The 20,207-nt window shown below is 39.8% G+C and overlaps 2 protein-coding genes across 11 annotated transcripts in view; one reads left to right on the top strand and one right to left on the bottom strand.

Moving 5' to 3' along the window:
* myo9a (myosin IXA) overlaps positions 1-10,533 on the bottom strand; it is a 77,422-nt gene extending 66,889 nt beyond the window's left edge. For 6 of the 10 annotated variants that reach the window (XM_008120549.3, XM_008120551.3, XM_008120550.3 and 3 more), the window contains exon 1: positions 10,346-10,532. The gene's annotated coding sequence lies outside the window, so the exon portion shown is untranslated. Of the gene's footprint in view, positions 1-10,345 lie in introns of all 10 variants that reach the window. The other 4 variants (XM_016997381.2, XM_016997382.2, XM_062963450.1 and 1 more) reach the window with 1 other exon arrangement.
* Positions 10,534-10,750: 217 nt separating this feature from the next.
* On the top strand, positions 10,751-18,639 carry senp8 (SUMO peptidase family member, NEDD8 specific). Its single transcript, XM_008120548.3, has 2 exons — positions 10,751-10,886; positions 15,736-18,639. The coding sequence occupies exon 2, from the start codon at positions 15,778-15,780 to the stop codon at positions 16,411-16,413; it is 636 nt and encodes a 211-aa protein (XP_008118755.2). The 5' UTR covers positions 10,751-10,886; positions 15,736-15,777; the 3' UTR covers positions 16,414-18,639.
* The last annotated feature ends 1,568 nt before the right edge of the window (positions 18,640-20,207 follow it).

Here is a 20,207-nt window from a genome sequence, read left to right as displayed (position 1 = left end):
ACATGTGAATACAACTTTCCTGCTACAGACAATAATAATTCCATTTCATCTTGTGCTGAGTTTGATATCATCTGGAGAACACTATTCATTTCTACACAATACTCTTAACAGGCATAGACTGTTACACAAAAGAGGCAAAGACTTGTTCTCTGCAGCCACAGATGGCAGAATTGGAACCAATGAACTTCCATTACAAGAAGACAAATGTTGGAAGATCATTAGGAGCAGGCTCTTGATATGAAGTGTACTTCAACAACAGAACTTTCTACTTGGAGAGGTGGTAGACTCATCCAGACTGGAAGGCTTCGAGTGGAATTTGGCATTTGTTGAGATTGTCCCAAGATCTGATTTCTCCATCAATAAAAACGTTGGACTAGAAAATGTACAACATCCCACCCCAACTTTGGTGTCCCATCTGTACTCTAATCTTCCCAAAGATCACTGATATGATGAGAATTATTTCCAGGGAGATTATTTATGCTATCACAATTCAAGTGTTCGGTAACATATGAAGCTTTTTGTACATGCAATGAAATATTGTGTCCATGAGTCTATCTAGTGACTCAAACTAGTGAGTGGATGTCAATTTGGCTATCCCCAATTTAATCTAGCCCTCAGCAATCTCTCACCTCTCCACAAGCAAGACGTTGTGACCAGAAGGAATATTGCCTTACCGACACTGGTAATCTAAAGACAAAATAGGTGTTGAAAGAGAATAGCATGATAATATAAGAGATCATTGGGAGTGCCATATCTAGTAACAGCTTCAAGCTCTAAGTTGGAGCCCAAGAGAATGGTAAAATCCATAAAATGTCTGATGAGCCCTTTCCTCCCAGGCACTAACATGCCAAGCCTCAGTATCCTTCAGATTAATTTCCAATCTCATTATCTGTATCTGCACACCAATTCTAGAGCTCCTTGAAGGCCAGGCATTTGCTACACTGCAATAAGGTCAAGCATCCAAAAGAAAGTCTAATCTTTACCCAGTTTCTAACTAATGCACGCTGAACAGTTTAGAACCTAGATATATTTTAAACAGAAAAATCAGCTTCTAGACCACTGCCAGTACACATATTTTGGCCTGAATCCTAAGCCATTAAAATACAAACAATTCCATCAGACATCCCCTACAACCCTTACACTTAGCATTCAAATTAACACAGTATTTGTGCAAGGAATGAAGTAATACAATGCAGGAAATAAATGACAAAAACATACGAGGAAACTTTCTAGGGTCTGCCTTTGGGAATTAATATATTAAAGTTGAGCTTTGTATAGTGATAGTTCAATTTAACTTAACAATGATGTATGATGGAACTATGGTAAGACCTAGCAAAATTATTTCTTTAAAAAAAATTAATACTAGAGCACATGATTACATAAGAAGGGAGCTAATGCTGTGCAAATGTGCAAAAGCAATATACCTGAAATACAAATGACTGGTGTCAAAAACAAAATGAATACCACAGTTCAAATGATGCTGCATATTCTAGTAGGAGTTTTCCAGTACTAATGGGGCTGCATTCTTCCATGATTATGTCATCCACAACTCCACACACAGAGGTCTATGGCATGCATCCAATAAATACAAACCACTATGATACTGAAAGGAACAGTCTAAAACATGCCACATTTTGAATCATGGTGTTTGGGATTGAGATGTACCTTTAAAGTCTGCAAGACCATTATACTAAAACAAAAACTGACAGTTATCTTAGAAACTATTAATGAACTAAGGAATCCGGCAATAGCAACTCAATAACCTCACTTTATAATGAATTATACAAATATATTGGTACAAATTCATAATTCAAGTAGATTTCTCCCCAAAAGAGAGCTGGTTTTGGATTTTGGTTAAATAAATAAATTTAATGAATTTAACCATCTTATCCAACATAAGCCTCCATGGAAGTCATGCAAAGAATATTCTCTTATTTAGCTTAGGAAAACCCTGCTGCCATCGTGATCCCACTAAGCAAAAAGAAAGGGAAATATGCTGATGGGTGCAAGTGCAGCAGATATTGACCTCGGTGTCTGCAAAACAGAATAGCAAGTCACAAATGAAGGGGATACTGAAGGTTGTCGCCAAACACAACAGTACAATTTGAGGGGTGAGCATTATCCCCCCCCCCCCCAATAAATAAAAAGTCAACATCCTGGAATTTAAGACATTCAGGAGTTGAGAGATCAGCTGACTGTTAATGCAGGGGATATCAAATAAGTACTTTCTCTTCTCTCTCCCCCCCCCCCCCCCCCGGTCTTCTTCAAATGACACTATGATAGTTTTTTTCTGGGAAGTGGGAGAGTCATGTGTGGAAATTCTTTCAACCATCTTTTCTTGAAATCAAAGATTCTTTCTTCAATCGCACAGTCGTTTCCAACTCTTCGTGACCTCATGGACCAGTCCACACCAGAGCTCCCTGTCAGCCGTCACTGCCCCCAGCTCCTTCAAGGTCAAGCCAGTCACTTCAAGGATACCATCCATCGATCTCGCCCTTGGTCGGCCTCTCTTCCTTTTTCCTTCCATTTTCCCCAGAATCATGATCTTTTCCAAGCTTTCCTGTCTTCTCATGATGTGGCCAAAATACTTCAACTTTGCCTCTAGTATCCTTCCCTCCAGTGAGCAGCTGGGCATTATTTCCTGGTGGTTGGACTGGTTGGATCTTCTTGCGGTCCATGGCACTCTCAGGATTTTCCGCCAGCACCAAAGTTCAAAAGATTCAGATAGCTTTAAAAACAATCACACGGTACCTAGCTATTTTTGTGTTTTTCCTCTTTTATTAGGTAGATGACATGGGAACTGGATGAAATAGAACATATTTGCAGGAAGATCATTCAGCGATTCTTAATTAGAGGAAGAAAGTGCTGGTTTTGACCTACAAAGTTTGAGGTTGGGGCCAGGATATTTGAAAAATCACTTCCTCTCTCGTGAGCTTGTACAAAATGTGAGATCATCAGCAGAAGCTACGTTCCACATCCCATCACCCCATATGGCTAGTTTTGACACGGTTGACAAAGTTTTCTCTGCAACATCACCCCAAGTAAGAAATTACTTCTTAAGGGACGTCAAGCAAATTCTAGTTGTACTGAGTTTCCAGTGAGCAACTAAGACTATGATAATTCATATGGCTTTTAAGCCTTAGAACTAGAAGTGACTGCTCTGGCTGTCAACTTTTAAAACTTGTTTTCCATGCTTATTAAGAGTGTGGCAGTTTTTTCACTCTGCACTAGGATCATATACACAATAGGATCACATAGCTAGAGCACAGAAAGTCCTGATTCATATTTGCTTCATGTGATGGAGGAAGACAGCTTACAGGGAAAGAATGCAGGATGCTGACCTTTACGTCCTGTTTCTTTATGGTCATTGCATATCTAATTGATGAATTTATGTGCATCCCAAGATAGGAAATCATTCCTAAGATAAATGTTCACATAAAATGATAACAATTTTATTGTTGAAAGCTGGAATCACTGGGATATTATGGGGTTTCTGGGATGTATGGCCGTGCTCTAGCAGAATTTTCTCCTGATGTATCGCCTGCATCTGTTGCTGGCATCCTCTGAAGACTACTTGATATTGCAACCCTACAGAAAGGAATTCAGTATCTTTCCAAGCTAGTTTTATTATTGAAGCTAAATGTTTTTCCCAAATACATCACAGGGTGCATTTAAATAACTGCGCTTTAGTAAAAGAAACCAGATAAAAATCTGTGTCTAAAATTTCTACAATACACTGTAAACTGAGCATAATAAAACTGTACATTTATCTGTGTGGCCTGCTCATATCAGGTTTTTAAAAAAGTGTTTCCAATGCTGAATGTGTAAATCCATAATCATATAACTATGATGTCATATTTTGCACATCACTACAACTCACATTCTCAACTTGTGAATGTTAGCTATGCTTAAAATCCTATTACATCAAATCTGGTAAGAGAGGCAGAAAAGTTACCCCCATTCCTGCGTTCTTCTGGAGGTTACTGGAAAAGCTGAACAAAAAGTAAAATGATACTTCAGGTCTAGTTATGTCAGCAAAGCTAACCATCTGGTGGGCAACTTTCATTAGCCAAAACCATAGCTGAAATAAAAGTACTCAAGTATTTCAAAGCAAATACCATAATTTACTTATTTTCTATATTTACCATTTCACAACCATATTTTCCAAGTTTACAACAACTTTCACTAAAACTTCTGTCACCATTCTATGACACTATAGGAACGGATATTACTAACACATTCAAAAAGAACCCAAATCAATGGTATTTCAGGATTGAGCCATTTCAAACCTCAACTGCATTTCAAACCTCAGCTTAATCTCACACCCACAATTAATGCCCAGTGGACTGCTGAGAGTGTTCATGCAACTGCTTTCAAAGGAACATTGCTTTTAAGTATTTCTAAAAACAGTTAAATGTGTACCATAAAGGTTATATATAATTTTCAGAACATTAGCCAAAGTTATCCAAATTTGGTTTAAATAATGACACATAAAATGACAATAAATGCATGCCATATAAATAATTGTGCACCCTTTTAAAAATGTAGTTAACCTTTGAAAAGAAAAAGGGCCAAAATCCTTAAGAAGGTAAGCCCACATGAGACCTTTTGAATTCAATAGAAGTACTAATCACACTTTTTTTAACCATAAAAGCCAATAGAAAATAAAAGTTCTTAACTAGATCATGCCCATTATTAAGCATGCGCTTCAGTGAAGCATGCAGGAAAGTATTCATAAGATTGGAATATTTGATGACAACAAGGATTACTTAAATATTTAGATATTTGTTCTCTGATGCTAAAAATCAACCATGACGCAGACCCCAAAAACTATTGGTTGAATGTATTGATCTGCCCAGTGAAACTTTCGACTTTAATTTATTCAAACAAATGGACGCCATTCATAATAAAAATTATTCTGACAGCCCCTTTAATTACAACTGTGTTTTAAAGTGTGGTACAAACATACAAACAAGTGGGTGGGGTACAGCTGCTGAAAGCCAACTACAAAGTATCCTAGGTCCATGAAAAAACTGACACCCTCCTTTGGACCCTGGACTTTAAGAGATTAGGGTTAGAGAAATTGTCCAATACCTACATAACTGGTTTATACTCAAGCGCTGTTGCTGCATTTAGTATTAAATATGTATAATTATATATTACACGTAATTAACGAAGTACATTTTAAGATTTATGTGACCAGTTTTAACACTGGCATGAACTGAAAAAAGCATCTGTCATATTCAGCTAAGAGAAACCTGTACCAGTTCAAGCTTGTATACCAGTTACAGTCCTAACTGGAGTGACAGGACTTGCTTCAAGAATGAATGCACTACCTATTCTTAAATTGGATTATCGCAACATGCTATATGTGGTGCTGCCTCTGAAGATGGTTTGGAAGCTTTAGCTAATGCAAAGCACAGCTACCAACCTAGCTGATAACAGAACCCATAAAATATGAACTTGTAATGCCACTTTTGTGCCAGTTGCACCGGTTACCTGTGAGCTTCTGCATACAACTCAGGGTGTTAATCTTTAATACACTAAACTTTTAGGATTACCTTACCTATAAGATTCCATCTGTATGTACCCACTAGGACCATGAACAAAATTAGTGGCAATGCTGGTTATACAATTAAGGAACCTCCTTCTTCTTAGCATCTATTTTTTCAATACAGGTAAAGCTTTCTCCTTCCCTATTTGATTAACAGAATTCATTGTGGTGTGACCTAAAGTAGTTGCTTCGTATATCTATATGCTATTTCTACTCTGTGAACCTCCAAGTCAAGAAATGGAACCCACTTGAATTTTATACGATTTTTTTTGGGTAAGGACTACTTAGAGGTGGCTTGCCATTGTAAAATCTGGCAGTATCCCACTGTTTAATTCACTTTGTACAGTCTTGATCCTAAAAATTGCTTTTTGAATATCTGAAATATATCATCATAACTGGCTTAAGAAAACACAATATTTAATATTATAGCCACATCAGGCCCACCAGTACTGCTTTTTAAAATATACGAGAATATGCTAGCCACAGTGAATTTCTTACTAATCACAACAATACAAAGATATTTGAAATAAAAACAGATTGACACTTCTCATACAGACCTACACAACCTTGCTGAACCCTTCTGAAAATTCCTCTAAGTTTGTCTTCATTCCCCATTGGATAAAGAAAACTGGAAAAATCCCCTATCATGCAGTTTATACTGCCCTGTACATCCCTGCAGGCAAACTTCATCAATTTCATTTGCATTATGGTAAGTCTAATGCATTATGACGAAATTCTTTTAAAAGAAAAAGAAAACATAATAACATGAGATAATTCATTGGCTGTAAGAGAAGTGGAGCATATAAAAAAACACTTAAAGAGAAGAAAGAATAGAAGATCTCCAAAATACAGAGGTCTGAAGAAGAGAGATACTGCTATCAATATTTTTGGTGGTCAATGATATAGATAAGAGCTGGCATAATTAGGTACCACAATAGGGAAGCATCCAATCCCCATGTCTTTTTAAAGCTTTTTTATATAGGGAAATGGAGAGACTGCACTGCTTATCATCACTAAAACAAACACTGGCTAACTCAGTATATAATTTTGTCACACAGTAGGTATTCTTGTCACACAGGAGATTATTTTCACTCCAAAAGCATCACATTCAAGCTTTCAAAATTTAAGAACACAAACTCTATATACACTATGGTGTCTAATTGCAGTGTCATGTTGAAAAATCCCTAAAGGAACATAGACAAAACAAATTCAGCATTTTCGTTCTTGATCCCATGCAGCCATATAGTTTCTTAGTGCAACACTGCATTAGTTGTGATGTGAGAGGATTTATCCATCTATTTATGCTGCAGCATTCAAGATGAGACACTTTGACCAAACCAGTCATTGCCACAAATCTTTTCACTCTACCAAAAGGAAAGATTAACTTGCTTTGTTCTTATCTAAGACACACAGCTGCGAAGATAAACAAAAAACAATAAAATAAACATTTTTACTGAGGAAGGTTTCAGGGAAATGAAGAACTCTAAAATGTAACTACCATAATACAGGCAAAAAACCCCAAAAAAACAATGTTTACCAAGTTGTTTCCATCAGCCAGACTATCCTAAAATCACAATGTAGCACAGATTTCCACCTCAGATACGTTCAACACAACAGTAACCATCACTTAAAAAACAAAACATAGTGCCTGAAATACAAGACACTGGAGCAGGGGTCCAAAACTGGATTATCTCATACCACGTTCACACAGCAAGGAAGGAAACTAAGAGAGAAGCAAAAGGGCTTGCAAGTTATATTCAAACAAAAACAAAAAAACAAAACCTGATGATTGATGGCTCAATGCATGAGCATAGAAGGGGAGGATGTAGTAAACAAGAGATGGGCAGCTGAATAACCTTTCCAAGAGGTTTTATAAGAAAGATGCAAAGGAATCCGGCAGAGCCAGCAAGCCAGGAGGATGAAAGGAAGAATGAATGAATGAATGAAAGAGGCTTCCCATGGCCCATCCAATCCTTTAGGACTCAAGGGACTAGAAACAGCAAAACATAAAAACCCACGACTGTCAGGATCTGGGCATTCCTCCTCTATCCTAGTTCCTACTCTATCCTAGTTCCTTTCAGCCATTAACTCCTCCTCTTCCTCTGTGTCAAGATTTACCAAGGAAGGCGAGGCTGATCAGCAAGGAGTCATATCAACCAGGTATTATTACTATTATTATTAAGGTATACCCTGCTTTCCCCTCTCAGGTGGCCATACAGTCAGCCCTCCATTTTTCCTGGAGTTAGGGAACCCCTGTGAAAAGGAAAAACCACAAAAAAAACCCTGGGAGAATACCTCATAGATCATACAATATCATATAATATATTATTGACATATGTCTGTCATATTTAGAACTTCTCTTTTAAGAGTATCTGATGAGAAGTCTCATGAAGGTGGGGGGAACATGTGTATGTATAAAAGAGAACATTTGCAGTCCCAAAAGTCTCCATACACAGGTGAAATTAACAAGACTATGTTATATGTTAATAAATATGTGTGTGTACAGTAATATAGTGTCCTAAAGGTCTCCATAGGTAGATAAAATTAACAAGGCTATGTTATATTTTAATACAGATGTGTGTGTGTGATGAATTGATGTGAATCCCATGATAGTATGCTGCCTCGAGTCTCCTTCAGGGTTGAGAAATGTCGTACATAATAATAATAACTATTTTTGTATCCCGCCTCCATCTACCCAAGGGATACAAAAAGGCAGCTTACATGGGGATGAGCCCGGTCTACACCATAGAATATAATCACATTAAAATACATACACAGTATTATAAAACAGAATAAATCAACAACAATTTAAAAAAGAATGTAACAGTTGCGATAGATTAAAAGCAATATCAAACCAACCATCAACAAGGCTATAAATAAATTCAATTTCTATGCATGGATGAGTGGGCTGGTGCAGCTCACTTTTTAAAATAGTGGATAAATTATGGATAAAGTGCATAAGTCCGATAAGTAAGGGTGGGCAATGTAAGGTGGGGAATATCTTTGGATAGACGACAACAGTAAAGTGCTAGGCCAGATTTCAAGTCTTGATTGGAGCCAGGTTATTTAGGGGATTGTCTAGTCAATTGCACAGCAGAACATCCATGTTTTTAGTTCTTTACGGAAGATGGAAAGGGTGCGTGCTAACCACCCTTTTGCATATTGAACTACTTATTGCATATTGCATATTATTGCATATTGCATATTGCAATTATTGCATATTCAACTACTTTTTCTGTCAAATTTGTTGTATAACATGATGTTTTGGTGCTTAATTTGTAATATCATAACCTAATTTGATGTTTAATAGGCTTTTTCTTAATTTCTCTATATTATCCAACATATTTGCTTATCCAACGTTCTGCCGGCCCGTTTAGCTTGGATAAGTGAGACTCTACTGTAGTTCAATATGCAGTAATGCTATGTAGTAATTACTGTATTTACGAATTTAGCACCAAAATATCATGATATATTGAAAACATTGACTACAAAAATGTGTTAGATGATCCAGAATGTTGGATAAGCGAGTGTTGGATAAGTGAGACTCTACTGTAGTTCAATACGCAGTAATGCTATGTAGTAATTACTGTATTTACGAATTTAGCACCAAAATATCATGATATATTGAAAACATTGACTACAAAAATGCGTTAGATGATCCAGAATGTTGGATAAGCGAGTGTTGGATAAGTGAGACTCTACTGTATATGTATTTTGAAAACAAAGGTCCATTTAGATCCAGTTTCTTTTGGGACAGGGTTGTTGTATGTCTTTCGGGCTGTGTGGCCATGTTCCAGAAGTATTCTGGAATTAGTCTTCTGTTTTTAACATTGTATGCTGCATGTTGATTTTAATGATTGTTTTTACTGATGCTGATGTTTTTATTGGGATAATTGTGTTATTGTTATTTGATTGTTGTATCGGGCAAGGCCCCATGTAAGCTGCGCCGAGTCCCTTCGGGGAGATGGGGCGGGGTATAAAAATAAAGTTATCATTACAGTAGAGTCTCACTTATCCAACATAAACGGGCCGGCAGAACGTTGGATAAGCGAATATGTTGGATAATAAGGAGAGATTAAGGAGAAGCCTATTAAACATCAAATTAGGTTATGATTTTACAAATTAAGGACCAAAACATGTTTTACAACAAATCTGGCAGAAAAAGTAGTTCAATACGCAGTAATGCTACATAGTAATTACTGTATTTACGAATTTCGCACCAAAATATCATGATATATTGAAAACATTGACTACAAAAATGCATTGGATAATCCAGAACATTGGATAAGCGAGTGTTGGATAAGTGAGACTCTACTGTATTATTATTATTATTATTATTATTATTCTCTCCTGACGTTTCGCCCACATCTATGGCAGGCATCCTCAGAGGTTGTGAGCTTTGGGACATCTTGCAAATTACTGACATACACCTGGCACGATTGTGGAAGAGATGAGAAGTGTGTGTGTGTGTGTGGTGGTGGGGGGGGAGGTGGCTGTTCCACTTATGAAGATTTGGGGAAGCAGCAGCCCAGGGCGCGAGCATCCATACGAGAAAAAAAACACACTCACACATCTCCACACAAGTCACAAGACAGGCTGAGGGGATATCGAAAGGCACGTCGAGGGAACGCCTGAGGGGGGAAAAGAAGCCGAAAGTAGGGAGGGTTTGAGGGGCCCAAAAGGGAGGGAGGGAAACAGGAGAGGCTGCCTATGAGGGAAGGCGTCGAAAGGCCTCCTGAGGGGATGCGAAAAGACAGACTGACTGACTGACTGAGGGAAAAGGCCTCTCACCTGCCAGCCGGGCGAGGCCGTCGTCGCATCCTCCCTCCGCTTCTCTGCCTCTCCCTCTCAGGCTGAAGGACCGACGGAGAGAGGGAGAGAGAGATAAGACACACCGACGACGAGGAGGGCCAACACGGCGCCGCAGTCTCCGCCTTCTTCGCTCTGTCTGTGTGTGTGTGTGAGGAAACTCCACCCTTTTGCGCATGCACGCGCAAGCCCCTCCCCCTTCGCTCCCCCCTCCTTCCCTCGCGCGCTCTCTCTCTCAATCTCGCTTCTCATTCGTCCCCGCCTTTTCTTCGCGCTCTTCTCCCTCCGTCTCTCACCTCCCTCCGCCGTCTCCCGCGCTTCGCCCCGCCCCCTTTTTGACTCCCTTTTCGGAACAGCCGCGCCCAGAATGAAATAGGAGGAGGCAATTCTCCACCAAGCCCCGCCCCCTTATTACGTCACGACAGACCCGTATGTTAATGAGACGGTTGAAACTTTTCGACAAGCGGTTTTGCTTTACGGCCGGCTGTAGCGACTGGCGTGAAGAGAATGAAGCCCGGGACAGGTAAAAGGGGCTTGTTGTGTTTTTGTGAAGTGTGAGGGCGGGAAGGAATGCTGTGACAGCGTTGTGTGCCAAGGATCAAAGGAAGGAGCGGGCTGTTGAATAGGAATCATCTGGAAAAGGCCTCAATGGGGCAAATGAGGAGAAGGCGAGAGCAGGCCTGGGCCAACTTGGGCCCTCCAGGTGATTTGGACTTCAACTCCCACAATTCCTAACAGCCGATAGGCTGTTAGGAATTGTGGGAGTTGAAGTCCAAATCACCTGGAGGGCCCAAGTTGGCCCAGGCCTGCTGTTAGGAATTATGGGAGTTGAAGTCCAAATCACCTGGAGGGCCCAAGTTGGCCCAGGCCTGCATTCATAGGAGAGACCACATGGGCCATCTAGTCCAACCCCCTTCTATGCACAATCAAAACACCCCTGACAGGTGGACGTCCAGCCTATGTTTAAAAGCTTCCACCACACTCCAAGGCAGAGAGTTCCACCATTGAACAGCCCTCACAGTTAGGAAGTTCTTCCTAATGTTCAGGTAGAATCTCCTCTCCTGTCATTTGAATTACAAGTTGGGTTGATGCAGGGACAAAGTGACAAGTGGAGTGCCATAAGCAGGGTTCCGTCCTAGGCCTGGTTCTGTTCAATATCTTTAGTAATGACTTCAGATGAAGGGCTAGAAAGCATGGACATTAAGTTTGCAGACAACACCAAATTGGGAGGGATAGCCAATACTCTAGAAGACAGGAGCAGAATCCAAAACAATCTTAACAGATTAGAGAGATGATTGGCCAAAACTAACAAAATGAAGTTCTATACCAATGATGGGCAACCTTTTGCGCTTGATGTGTCAAAATTCACCAAAAAACTTAGCATGACTTGGGTGGTGTGTCACTTCGAGAAAAAACCCATAATTTCGCAATACGTATAGTTTAAATAACCAAAATATATAATTGTAATATATAACTGTATTTAATAAATCAAAAACTATTTACTGCCATTATTTCCATGTACAACAATCTATGGTACCTCTTGCAGTTTCCACGCTGATTTCTCTCTATTCTAGTTTCAATGTAGTCATGAATAATGAATAATATAATAATAATATAATAGTAATAAAATGATAATATACTACAATAATAATAGAATAATAATGTGCATAATTCCCATGGAGTAAACAACAAAACCACTGGACCAAACACACCAAATTTGGCCACAAAAGACATAGTCATCCAATCAATCTGCATGTGGCAGTGTGGCAGCAAAAATGGCTAGGCGTGTCAGTGTTGACACGCGTGTCATAGGTTGGCCATCACTGTTCTATACGGACAAGGGCAAGATACTCCACTTAGGCAGATAATAAGGAAATGCAAAGATACAGAATGGGGAACGATGCCTGACTTGACAGCAGGACGTGTGGAAAAGGTCTTGGGAGTCCTTGTGGACAATAAGTTAAACCTGAGCCCAAATAACTAGAGTTCACCCGATTAACAAGTTGACCCATGTCACCAGCCTTAGCTATTCCTCTTCTAATAAAAAAACCTGATGCAATCGAGATCAGTGTTTTTTCATGTATGTTATTTTAAGGTCTTTGGTTAAATTGTAATGAGATTTTGCTTAATTATTGACCTTAAAGCACTTGACAGAGTAGGTCATTGGTGTATTTCTGAAAAAGAAGTAGTAGTTCAGATTACTGTGTCCTCTAATGGTTCACCATGCAGTGAGGGAAGTCTTCCCACTCCTTCCTGATGAATAAATAAACCACTATATTTGAAACCTTTCCTGGTGCGATTGATGGGTGTTCCTTGGTTTGCAGTTAGTCACATTAAGGAAACAGTGTTTGCTATTCATGGTGCTTTTTCAAAAGGGCCACATCCTGGTTGATATGAATTGATATTTACAAAGTCTCAGGTAATTACCAGAACTGGCAAATATTTCATGGAAAAGCCCTGTCCATCTCATAGGACTTACTGCCAAGTAAACATACATAGATGCAAGACTTTAAATGATTTTGCAAGTCTCTGAGATTAGCAAACTTTTGAGGATCACGATTCCCAGAATTCCCCAGCTGGCATGGCCAGTAGGGAATTATAATCTCAAAAAAGTAATGTTTCAAGATTGCTCATTTAAGAGTTTGGCATGAAGAAAGTATATGTTTACATTTCTAATGGTATTAATTGAGAAATGATGTTCTTAAATTCAAATGGTAATATGATGGTGATGATTTTTTAAATGTATATTCTGCAATTTTTTACCAGCCTTTGGATTCAAGCTAACACACAAAATTAAAATAGCTATGGATGAAATATTTTATCAATAAAAGCATATAAAAGTTAAAGTAGTTAAATTATCAATAGTTTTAAAAGCATTTCAAAATACAATCCACTAAAATGGAAAAAGTAAGAACAGTACAGACCAACAATTAAAAGGATTTCTCTTTAAACAGTTCCCAAAAGATGAAAAGTCTTTACCTTCCTCTGGAAAGATGCCATGGGAGGAACCAGCCAAGCTTGTCTAGAAGGACAGGTCCAGGGTATGGGAGTAGCCACCAAGAAAGGCTTTGCTTGCATTTCTACCACTTGTATCTGTGGCAGAGCAGTGGCCAGTGAAGCTGTTGTAAACACGGGAGTTGTGTGTTCCCTACTCAATAGTCCGGCTGCAGCTGTTTTGACCAGCTGAAATTTTCCAGCATTCCTCAAAGGCATCCCTGTATAGAGCACATTTCCGTAGCCCAAATGTGATGGAACTAAGGCATATGTCATCATGGCCAGATCAGTTTCATACACACCGTAAAATTCCTGTTTGTTTGCTTGGCCTCTCTGTTCAGTTCTCATTGCAGTCTAGTCGTCTTCCTTTTAAAAAATATTCCAAAACAGAGCTTGGAAAAATTGTTTTGCAAGGCACGGGTAGCATATCCACTGGCTATACAGGCTGAGTTATTCTGGGAAAAGGTCACCATCTGAACTCTGTTTCAGAAACGGTTCAATTTTTTTTTTGCTGAAACTGAATTTTATACCTTAGAAAATAAGTGGGCAATTTTGATGCTGTATTTGACAAAATGCTCAATGTTAGACTAGTTGCAAGCCTATAGATAAGAACTGGAGCCAGCAAAAATCCCCCACCATGCCACTTTAGAAGCATCCCTGTGCATGGCATGAGATTATCATTTCCTTACCTTGATTTGTTTAACTATTTTGACATATATTGAATAATAAAGAAGGTATGGGAGGTACATGTAAGTGTGCCTAAATATTATGCACAAAGAATTCTGCATTGGTTTGTTCATTTTCAGTGGCAATCCTTGTCCAGTACAATGCCTAATTCCATACAGAAAGCCAACCTTGAAAAAGGCTATTGAATCAAAAAGAAGGCGGCTGTGGAATTTTTCCCTCCTGCTGTAGAGTGGGTTTTTAGAAAAGAAAGACAGGCCGTTCTCCAGAATTGTTCACTAAAGAATCACCATAAGTTGCTATGGTACTTTCTGTCGTGCAGTTGTTGTCTGTCATTTTGGCTTTAAATTTAATTTCAGCTGTTAATGAGATGGTAAAGTGTATGATGATCAAATAGATTTCTGTTTAAGACAACTCATACTATTGCTGAGCCATGTGGGAGGTGATTTGGTGCATAAAATAATAATAATAATAATAGTAACAACAACAACAATAACAACGATAATGATGATGATTCCATTTCACTTAAAAAGATCAATTAACTTTGAGAAATTTGGTATTTTTGGTTGCCTCCCTCCTCCAAATTCCTGTTTGTCTCACTCTAGGAAATAGTAGGTAGCATTTCTTGCACTGTGTTCCAGAGTCTACCAGTTAGTCAATGATTCCCAATCTTTGGTCCTCCAGCTGTTTGAGACTTCAATTCCCAGAGGCCCCAGATAGCTTGGCCAGTTGTCAGGAATTTTGGGAACAAAACATGTGGAAGATCAGGGGTTAATAACCACTGGACTAGATAAACACTTCACAGATTATTGCACTGGCTCCAAGACAGAAGAAGTATGTTACCACTTCCCATAGAGCAGTGGTTCCCAACCTTTAGTGCTCCAGATGTTTTGGACTTCAGCTCCCAGAAGACCCACCCAGCTTCTCCAATTGCCCGGAAGTCCTAAACACCTGGAGGCCTAAAGGTTGGGAACCACTGCCATCGAGTAATGCTTAGATGTATATTCTGTCATTTCTATAAGCCCAAGGCAGTATATGATTCTGCCTGCAACATCCCCACTATCATTATATGTTCACACTAATTATGTGAGCTAGAGTTTAGCCTGAGAAGATGTTTCTAGCCTACAGCTTCCATCAGCTTTTGTCAGGACAGCTAATGGTTCGTGATAATAGGTGGTGAAATCCAAAATTATCTGGAAGGCCATCAATTCTTAGTCCTAGTCTAAGGTGACCTGCCCTGGTTTCAGTTGCTTCTTTTTATATTAGTCAGAGACAGCCACGGATCAGCTTGCTGGGGGAAGTGCTCTTGTACACCAACAGCACAAATCCCTTCTCCTGAGAAATTGAGAAAAAAACAACACCTTATCCGCCCCTCTGAAATCCAAACCTTGCCCTGAAGACTGACAATCAAGTCTTATCTTATCATGTTGAGGTTTGACTAAGATAAAAATTATAATAGGACTGTTGCCCCATTGTTTCACACCTTTTCCAGGCACAAAAGGGAAGAAATTCCTGCAAATTCCTTGTGCTAATGCCAGAAGACTTGAAGGAGGGGTTGGTGAGCTCAAACAAAAAGTGGCTGCTAAAAATCCCTGTTGGGTAGTTGGCATCCGTGACTCCATTGGCCATCTTTGACACTGGAAAAAGCTCAGCCTGTTCTAACCGTGCTCTGTTCTTTTCACCCTTGATTTTAGGCCCTGGAATTTCTCTTCCTTCTGTGACTTTGCCTGCCTAGAATGGACCCTGTTGTTCTAAGTTACATGGACAGTTTGCTGAGGCGGTCGGATGTCTTGCTACTGGATCCTCCCTGCTGGCTTAATGATCACATCATTGGCTTTGCCTTTGAGTACTTTGCCAGTGATCAGTTCCAGGACTTTGCTGATCAGGTGTGTTTCATTAGTCCCGAGGTGGCTCAGTTCATCAAGTGCAGCACCAGTCAGGAGGAGTTGGCTCTGTTCCTTGAACCACTGAACCTCCCTAAAAAGAAAGTGGTGTTCCTGGCCATTAATGACAACTCCAACCAGGCTGCTGGTGGCACCCACTGGAGCTTACTGGTTTACTTCCAGGGGACAAACAGTTTTGCCCACTATGATTCCCATACCAGGAGCAACTGTGCCCATGCCAGACGAGTCGCAGGGAAATTGGAGCCCTTTCTTGGCAAAAGAGGAAAAATTGCCTTTGTAGAAGAGAAAGCCCCTGCCCAGCAGAATAGCTATGACTGTGGGATGTACGTAATCTGCAACACAGAAGTGCTGTGTAAAGAATTCTTCCAGGGACAACAGGAGCCAATGTTGCAGCTCCTTACCCCTTCGTATGTAACAAGCAAAAGAGAAGAATGGAAGAAACTCATTGCAAAGCTCTCTCAGAAGTGATCTGCCAACCTCTCAAGTGTCGCTTACTCATATTCTTGTCTTGCTCTCTGTGCCTGGGGTGGGGGTGGGGGTGGGGGTGGGGAGAGCTTGTGCCATAGGGTTTTCTTACAGAAAGAATGTACTTACCTCTGCTTTCTGTATTGCCTTATTCTGCAGTTGATCAGGAGAGAGATGAATAATAGGAAATTGGCATGCATCTTCCCAGAGGTGTGGGGCAATTATGTTTTTGTCCACCCATGCTCTATCCCTAAACATACAGAATTTCCTACATCACAAGTCCTTGCTATGTTTTATTGTGATGCTGTTTCAGTGAGGTCAGTAATCTCAAAAACACACCTCAGTCTCTGGAAGTGAGATCTATGGTATAATGCTACAAACCGGTAGTGATGCTTGTATTAAAAAATTTTCATAATGTTGTCAGCTTCCCTCCCCTTCCCACACGCACACACACAGACACTGGAATAGAAGTAGGTTGCTTCTGTTACTAAGCAGACATTTTCTTAGCATAGGCAAAGGAATCCCCAATCTTCTCTCTGATCAGCAGAAAAAAAAGAGCCAGGAATCTTTCTCGAGTGCTGAGCAGGATGGTGTTTTCTCCATGGAAAGTCAAACAAGGAAGAATTGCTCTGTGCCACTGTCCATGGAGAAAGGTGCATATGCTTTTTCTCTGCTGGATGATTTGCTGCACAGAGAGGGACCCTTGTGATGCCAACACTTAGAGAGAGAAAGCAGAGCTCTTACCTGCTGGCATTAGCCTAAATCCTGTTGTTTGTTAACCAGTGTAGACTGATTGAATCAATGTGAAGTCAACACTTATATAAATTCCCTTTGTTCAGCAGGTCTTCTTTGATCAGGACTAACTATTCAGGCCAGCATCCCTCCTGAGTGGGTGGAATGGTCTGGAAGTTCAGCTTACAGAGACAGAAGAGTTCCCCACCCTTGATATAAAGCAAAGGAGAGTTTCTAGATGTGTTTCCTGTTGTTTATTTAGCATGCTGTGAATTTTTTTTAGAATGCTGCATTTCTAAATGGATTGTGAGATGAAACTCCTAAAGAGGAAAGGGAGCCTAAGTTTTCTACTCCCAATGCCTAGCAGAGAAGGGGAAAAACACAATTGTATATGTTTTTATTTTTCCTTTGTGACCTTTGGTTTGCTAAAGTAACTGAGACATTTGTTTGGAGGCACCTTCCATTGGGCATTTGCATATCCCGAGCACTATACCACACTGAAGTCTTGAGATAGTTATGGAAGCAAAAGGACTTGAAAATATTACTGGGAGCAGGGATTGAGGTTTTAATTTTTTTCAAGAAAAGGAATTACACAGTAGCTTAGTGTTCGGCTAAGTGGATCCATCCTGGTACAGTCCTTCAGTCAATCTGGGAAGCAAGTTGAACATGCCAGTAATGCCAAAACAATGAAATTTGGCAACTAAAAGACTTAACAGATTTATTCTACTGTGAGCATTCATAGCCCATTTCATCAAATGCCTGGAGTATTAGAATTTCAGGTATAGATGCACAGTATATATGGTGGCAGATGAGATTCCAGATAGTGAAGTCAAACGTTAAATTAATGGCAGAATGTCCTGAGAGTAACAATTGCATTAATAGCACTGGCCATTCATAACAGCCTGTGAATAACACAAGCAATTAGGCACTAACCAAGCCATTTAACAGAGGCAGTATGATAAAAATCTCTCGTCCTGATTCAAGTGTTGGGATAGATTGTAATCTCCTAATGAAAAGCAGTTCAGTAGATTCTCTCATTCAACCTTTGTTGGAAGTCTTTTTTTGACCCACAACTACTATTCTGGATAATCTGTGTGTTTTATGAAGTTGGTCACACATCCTTCTGTTATATATTGGGTCTCCTGTAGAAAATAATCTGTTCTGTTGAGAAATACACCAGCAGGGTTGATCAACCTAAAAGAACCATATTGTTTGTTTTTCCTGTTTGCCTTGTTTAATTGCCCGTTTCACTCCCATAGGAAGCTGCCTTAGCCGCTCCTCCTCCTCCTCCTCTTAATGCTGCACAAGAAATAGAGCAGACAGCCTTGCAGTACCAACTTGTTCCCTGATTATTCTAGGATGTGGTGACACTTTGGGGGCAGTAGAGCTTTAATCATTTTCTCATTTGCATAGGAAAGAGGGCATGATAACTTTTGTTCTGTTTGGGGAAAAATCTTGAATCAAAGTGAATAAATAAAAGAGTGTTTTCAATCCAAAGAGTTGCATCCAGATTCATTACAGGTGGGTTTTTATTCTCTTGTATCTTTCAAATAATTGAAGGCTGTGTGATACACAATTGGAAGGAGAAGGGAAACAGCCTCATAGTTGAAGAGATGCTTGGTCTAAGATGGGTGTAAATCAGGTATCAGACTCCAAGCCCCGGGACCCTTCCAACATTGTTGCTGGAGAAGGACTCTGGGATCCTCACTTAACAGATTCTAGCAGGAATCCTGTGGTTCGTTCCAGCTAGATCAGACCTGTTAAATTAATAGCTGAACAGTAAACCAACAAATGTGAATCTATTTGATTCAATCATTCTGCTCTAGTGAGGATTAAGATGAGAATCTAGGCTCTGATAGTCTGTTCAAGTTGTGCTAGAAGCAGCCACGTTTGTCTCTTTTTTTAGCATCCACCCCTGCCCTCAGGCAAATGGAGCATAACATGTAAGCTGTCGAAATCTTTGTAAAACACTAGCGTGAAATCCTGGAATAGTGAAAGTAAAGAGCTGGAGGTCTTTCAGTTCATTCTGTATCGGCCAAGAATGCCCAGAACAAAGCTAGTCTTTGTGTTTCAGTAATTTTCCTTATTTATCAGTTAGATATATCTAGTAACTCCCTTTCTCCATGGATGTCAAGGCTGCAAAATAGCTCCTGTTCTCTACTTGTTAGCTTTGTGTTATCATGTCAGTTACTTTGCTGGGATTTCAGGGGGTTCAGGGAGATGTTGTCTGGTTTAATTTCAGATCAGACAATAGGAAAAAAAGAGAGGAAGAAATCAGAGTATGTAACTAGGCAGTGGAGAGGGTTTAGGTTACTTTTTAATCTTGTTTTGAAATGCTAGTTAACAGTTCTGTAACCTAACATGGTGCTGGACAGTTGGGTGAATTTATTAGTCCCAAATCCTTCCACCCACCTCTGTCCTACAGATCAATTGAGATTTGTAGTTGTCGAAGGCTTTCATGGCCAGAATCACAGGGTTGTTGTGTGTTTTCCGGGCTGTATGGCCATGTTCCAACAGTATTCTCTCCTGACATTTCGCCCACATCTATGGCAGGCATCCTCACATCCTCCAAGGATGCCTGCCATAGATGTGGGTGAAACGTCAGGAGTGAATACTTCTGGAACATGGCCATACAGCCCGGAAAACACACAACAACCCAGTCCTGTATGTGTTCCCTTCAGTGTGTTTCTCACCAAATTCACGGATAAGATTGGAGACAAGCTAAAGGAGGGCTTCATACAATAAGTAGTCCTCAGGTGAAATTCTTTTCTTTATATGTAGAAGAAAAAGCAAACAGTTTGATATACCAAGGGCGTTGACGGGTAAAGAGAGAAAGATAAACATTTTAGGTAAGAGAACAAAGAACAGCCACATTTGCCCCCTTTCTAACTTTTTATTACTCCGTGTGAGACTACAAACTACCCTTCCGGACTAAGCGTACAGGGCAATCTTACTTGGACTCTCCTTAAGTGAGAACATTTCCAAACTACTTCTAAAACAACTGCACTTGAGATTTCAAAATAATTTGCTGTTAACAGAGGAAGTTGTCCTTGTTCAGAAATCAG

Source organism: Anolis carolinensis, unplaced genomic scaffold (genome assembly GCF_035594765.1).
Source record: "Anolis carolinensis isolate JA03-04 unplaced genomic scaffold, rAnoCar3.1.pri scaffold_11, whole genome shotgun sequence".
Taxonomy (NCBI): domain Eukaryota; kingdom Metazoa; phylum Chordata; class Lepidosauria; order Squamata; family Dactyloidae; genus Anolis; species Anolis carolinensis.
Note: the sequence above shows the minus strand (reverse complement) of the source record. Positions and strands in the feature narration are given on the sequence as shown.

Bases quoted from the DNA above. Each gene is read 5' to 3' on its own strand.
- senp8 (XM_008120548.3), top strand. From the start codon at position 15,778: ATGGACCCTGTTGTTCTAAGTTACATGGACAGTTTGCTGAGGCGGTCG.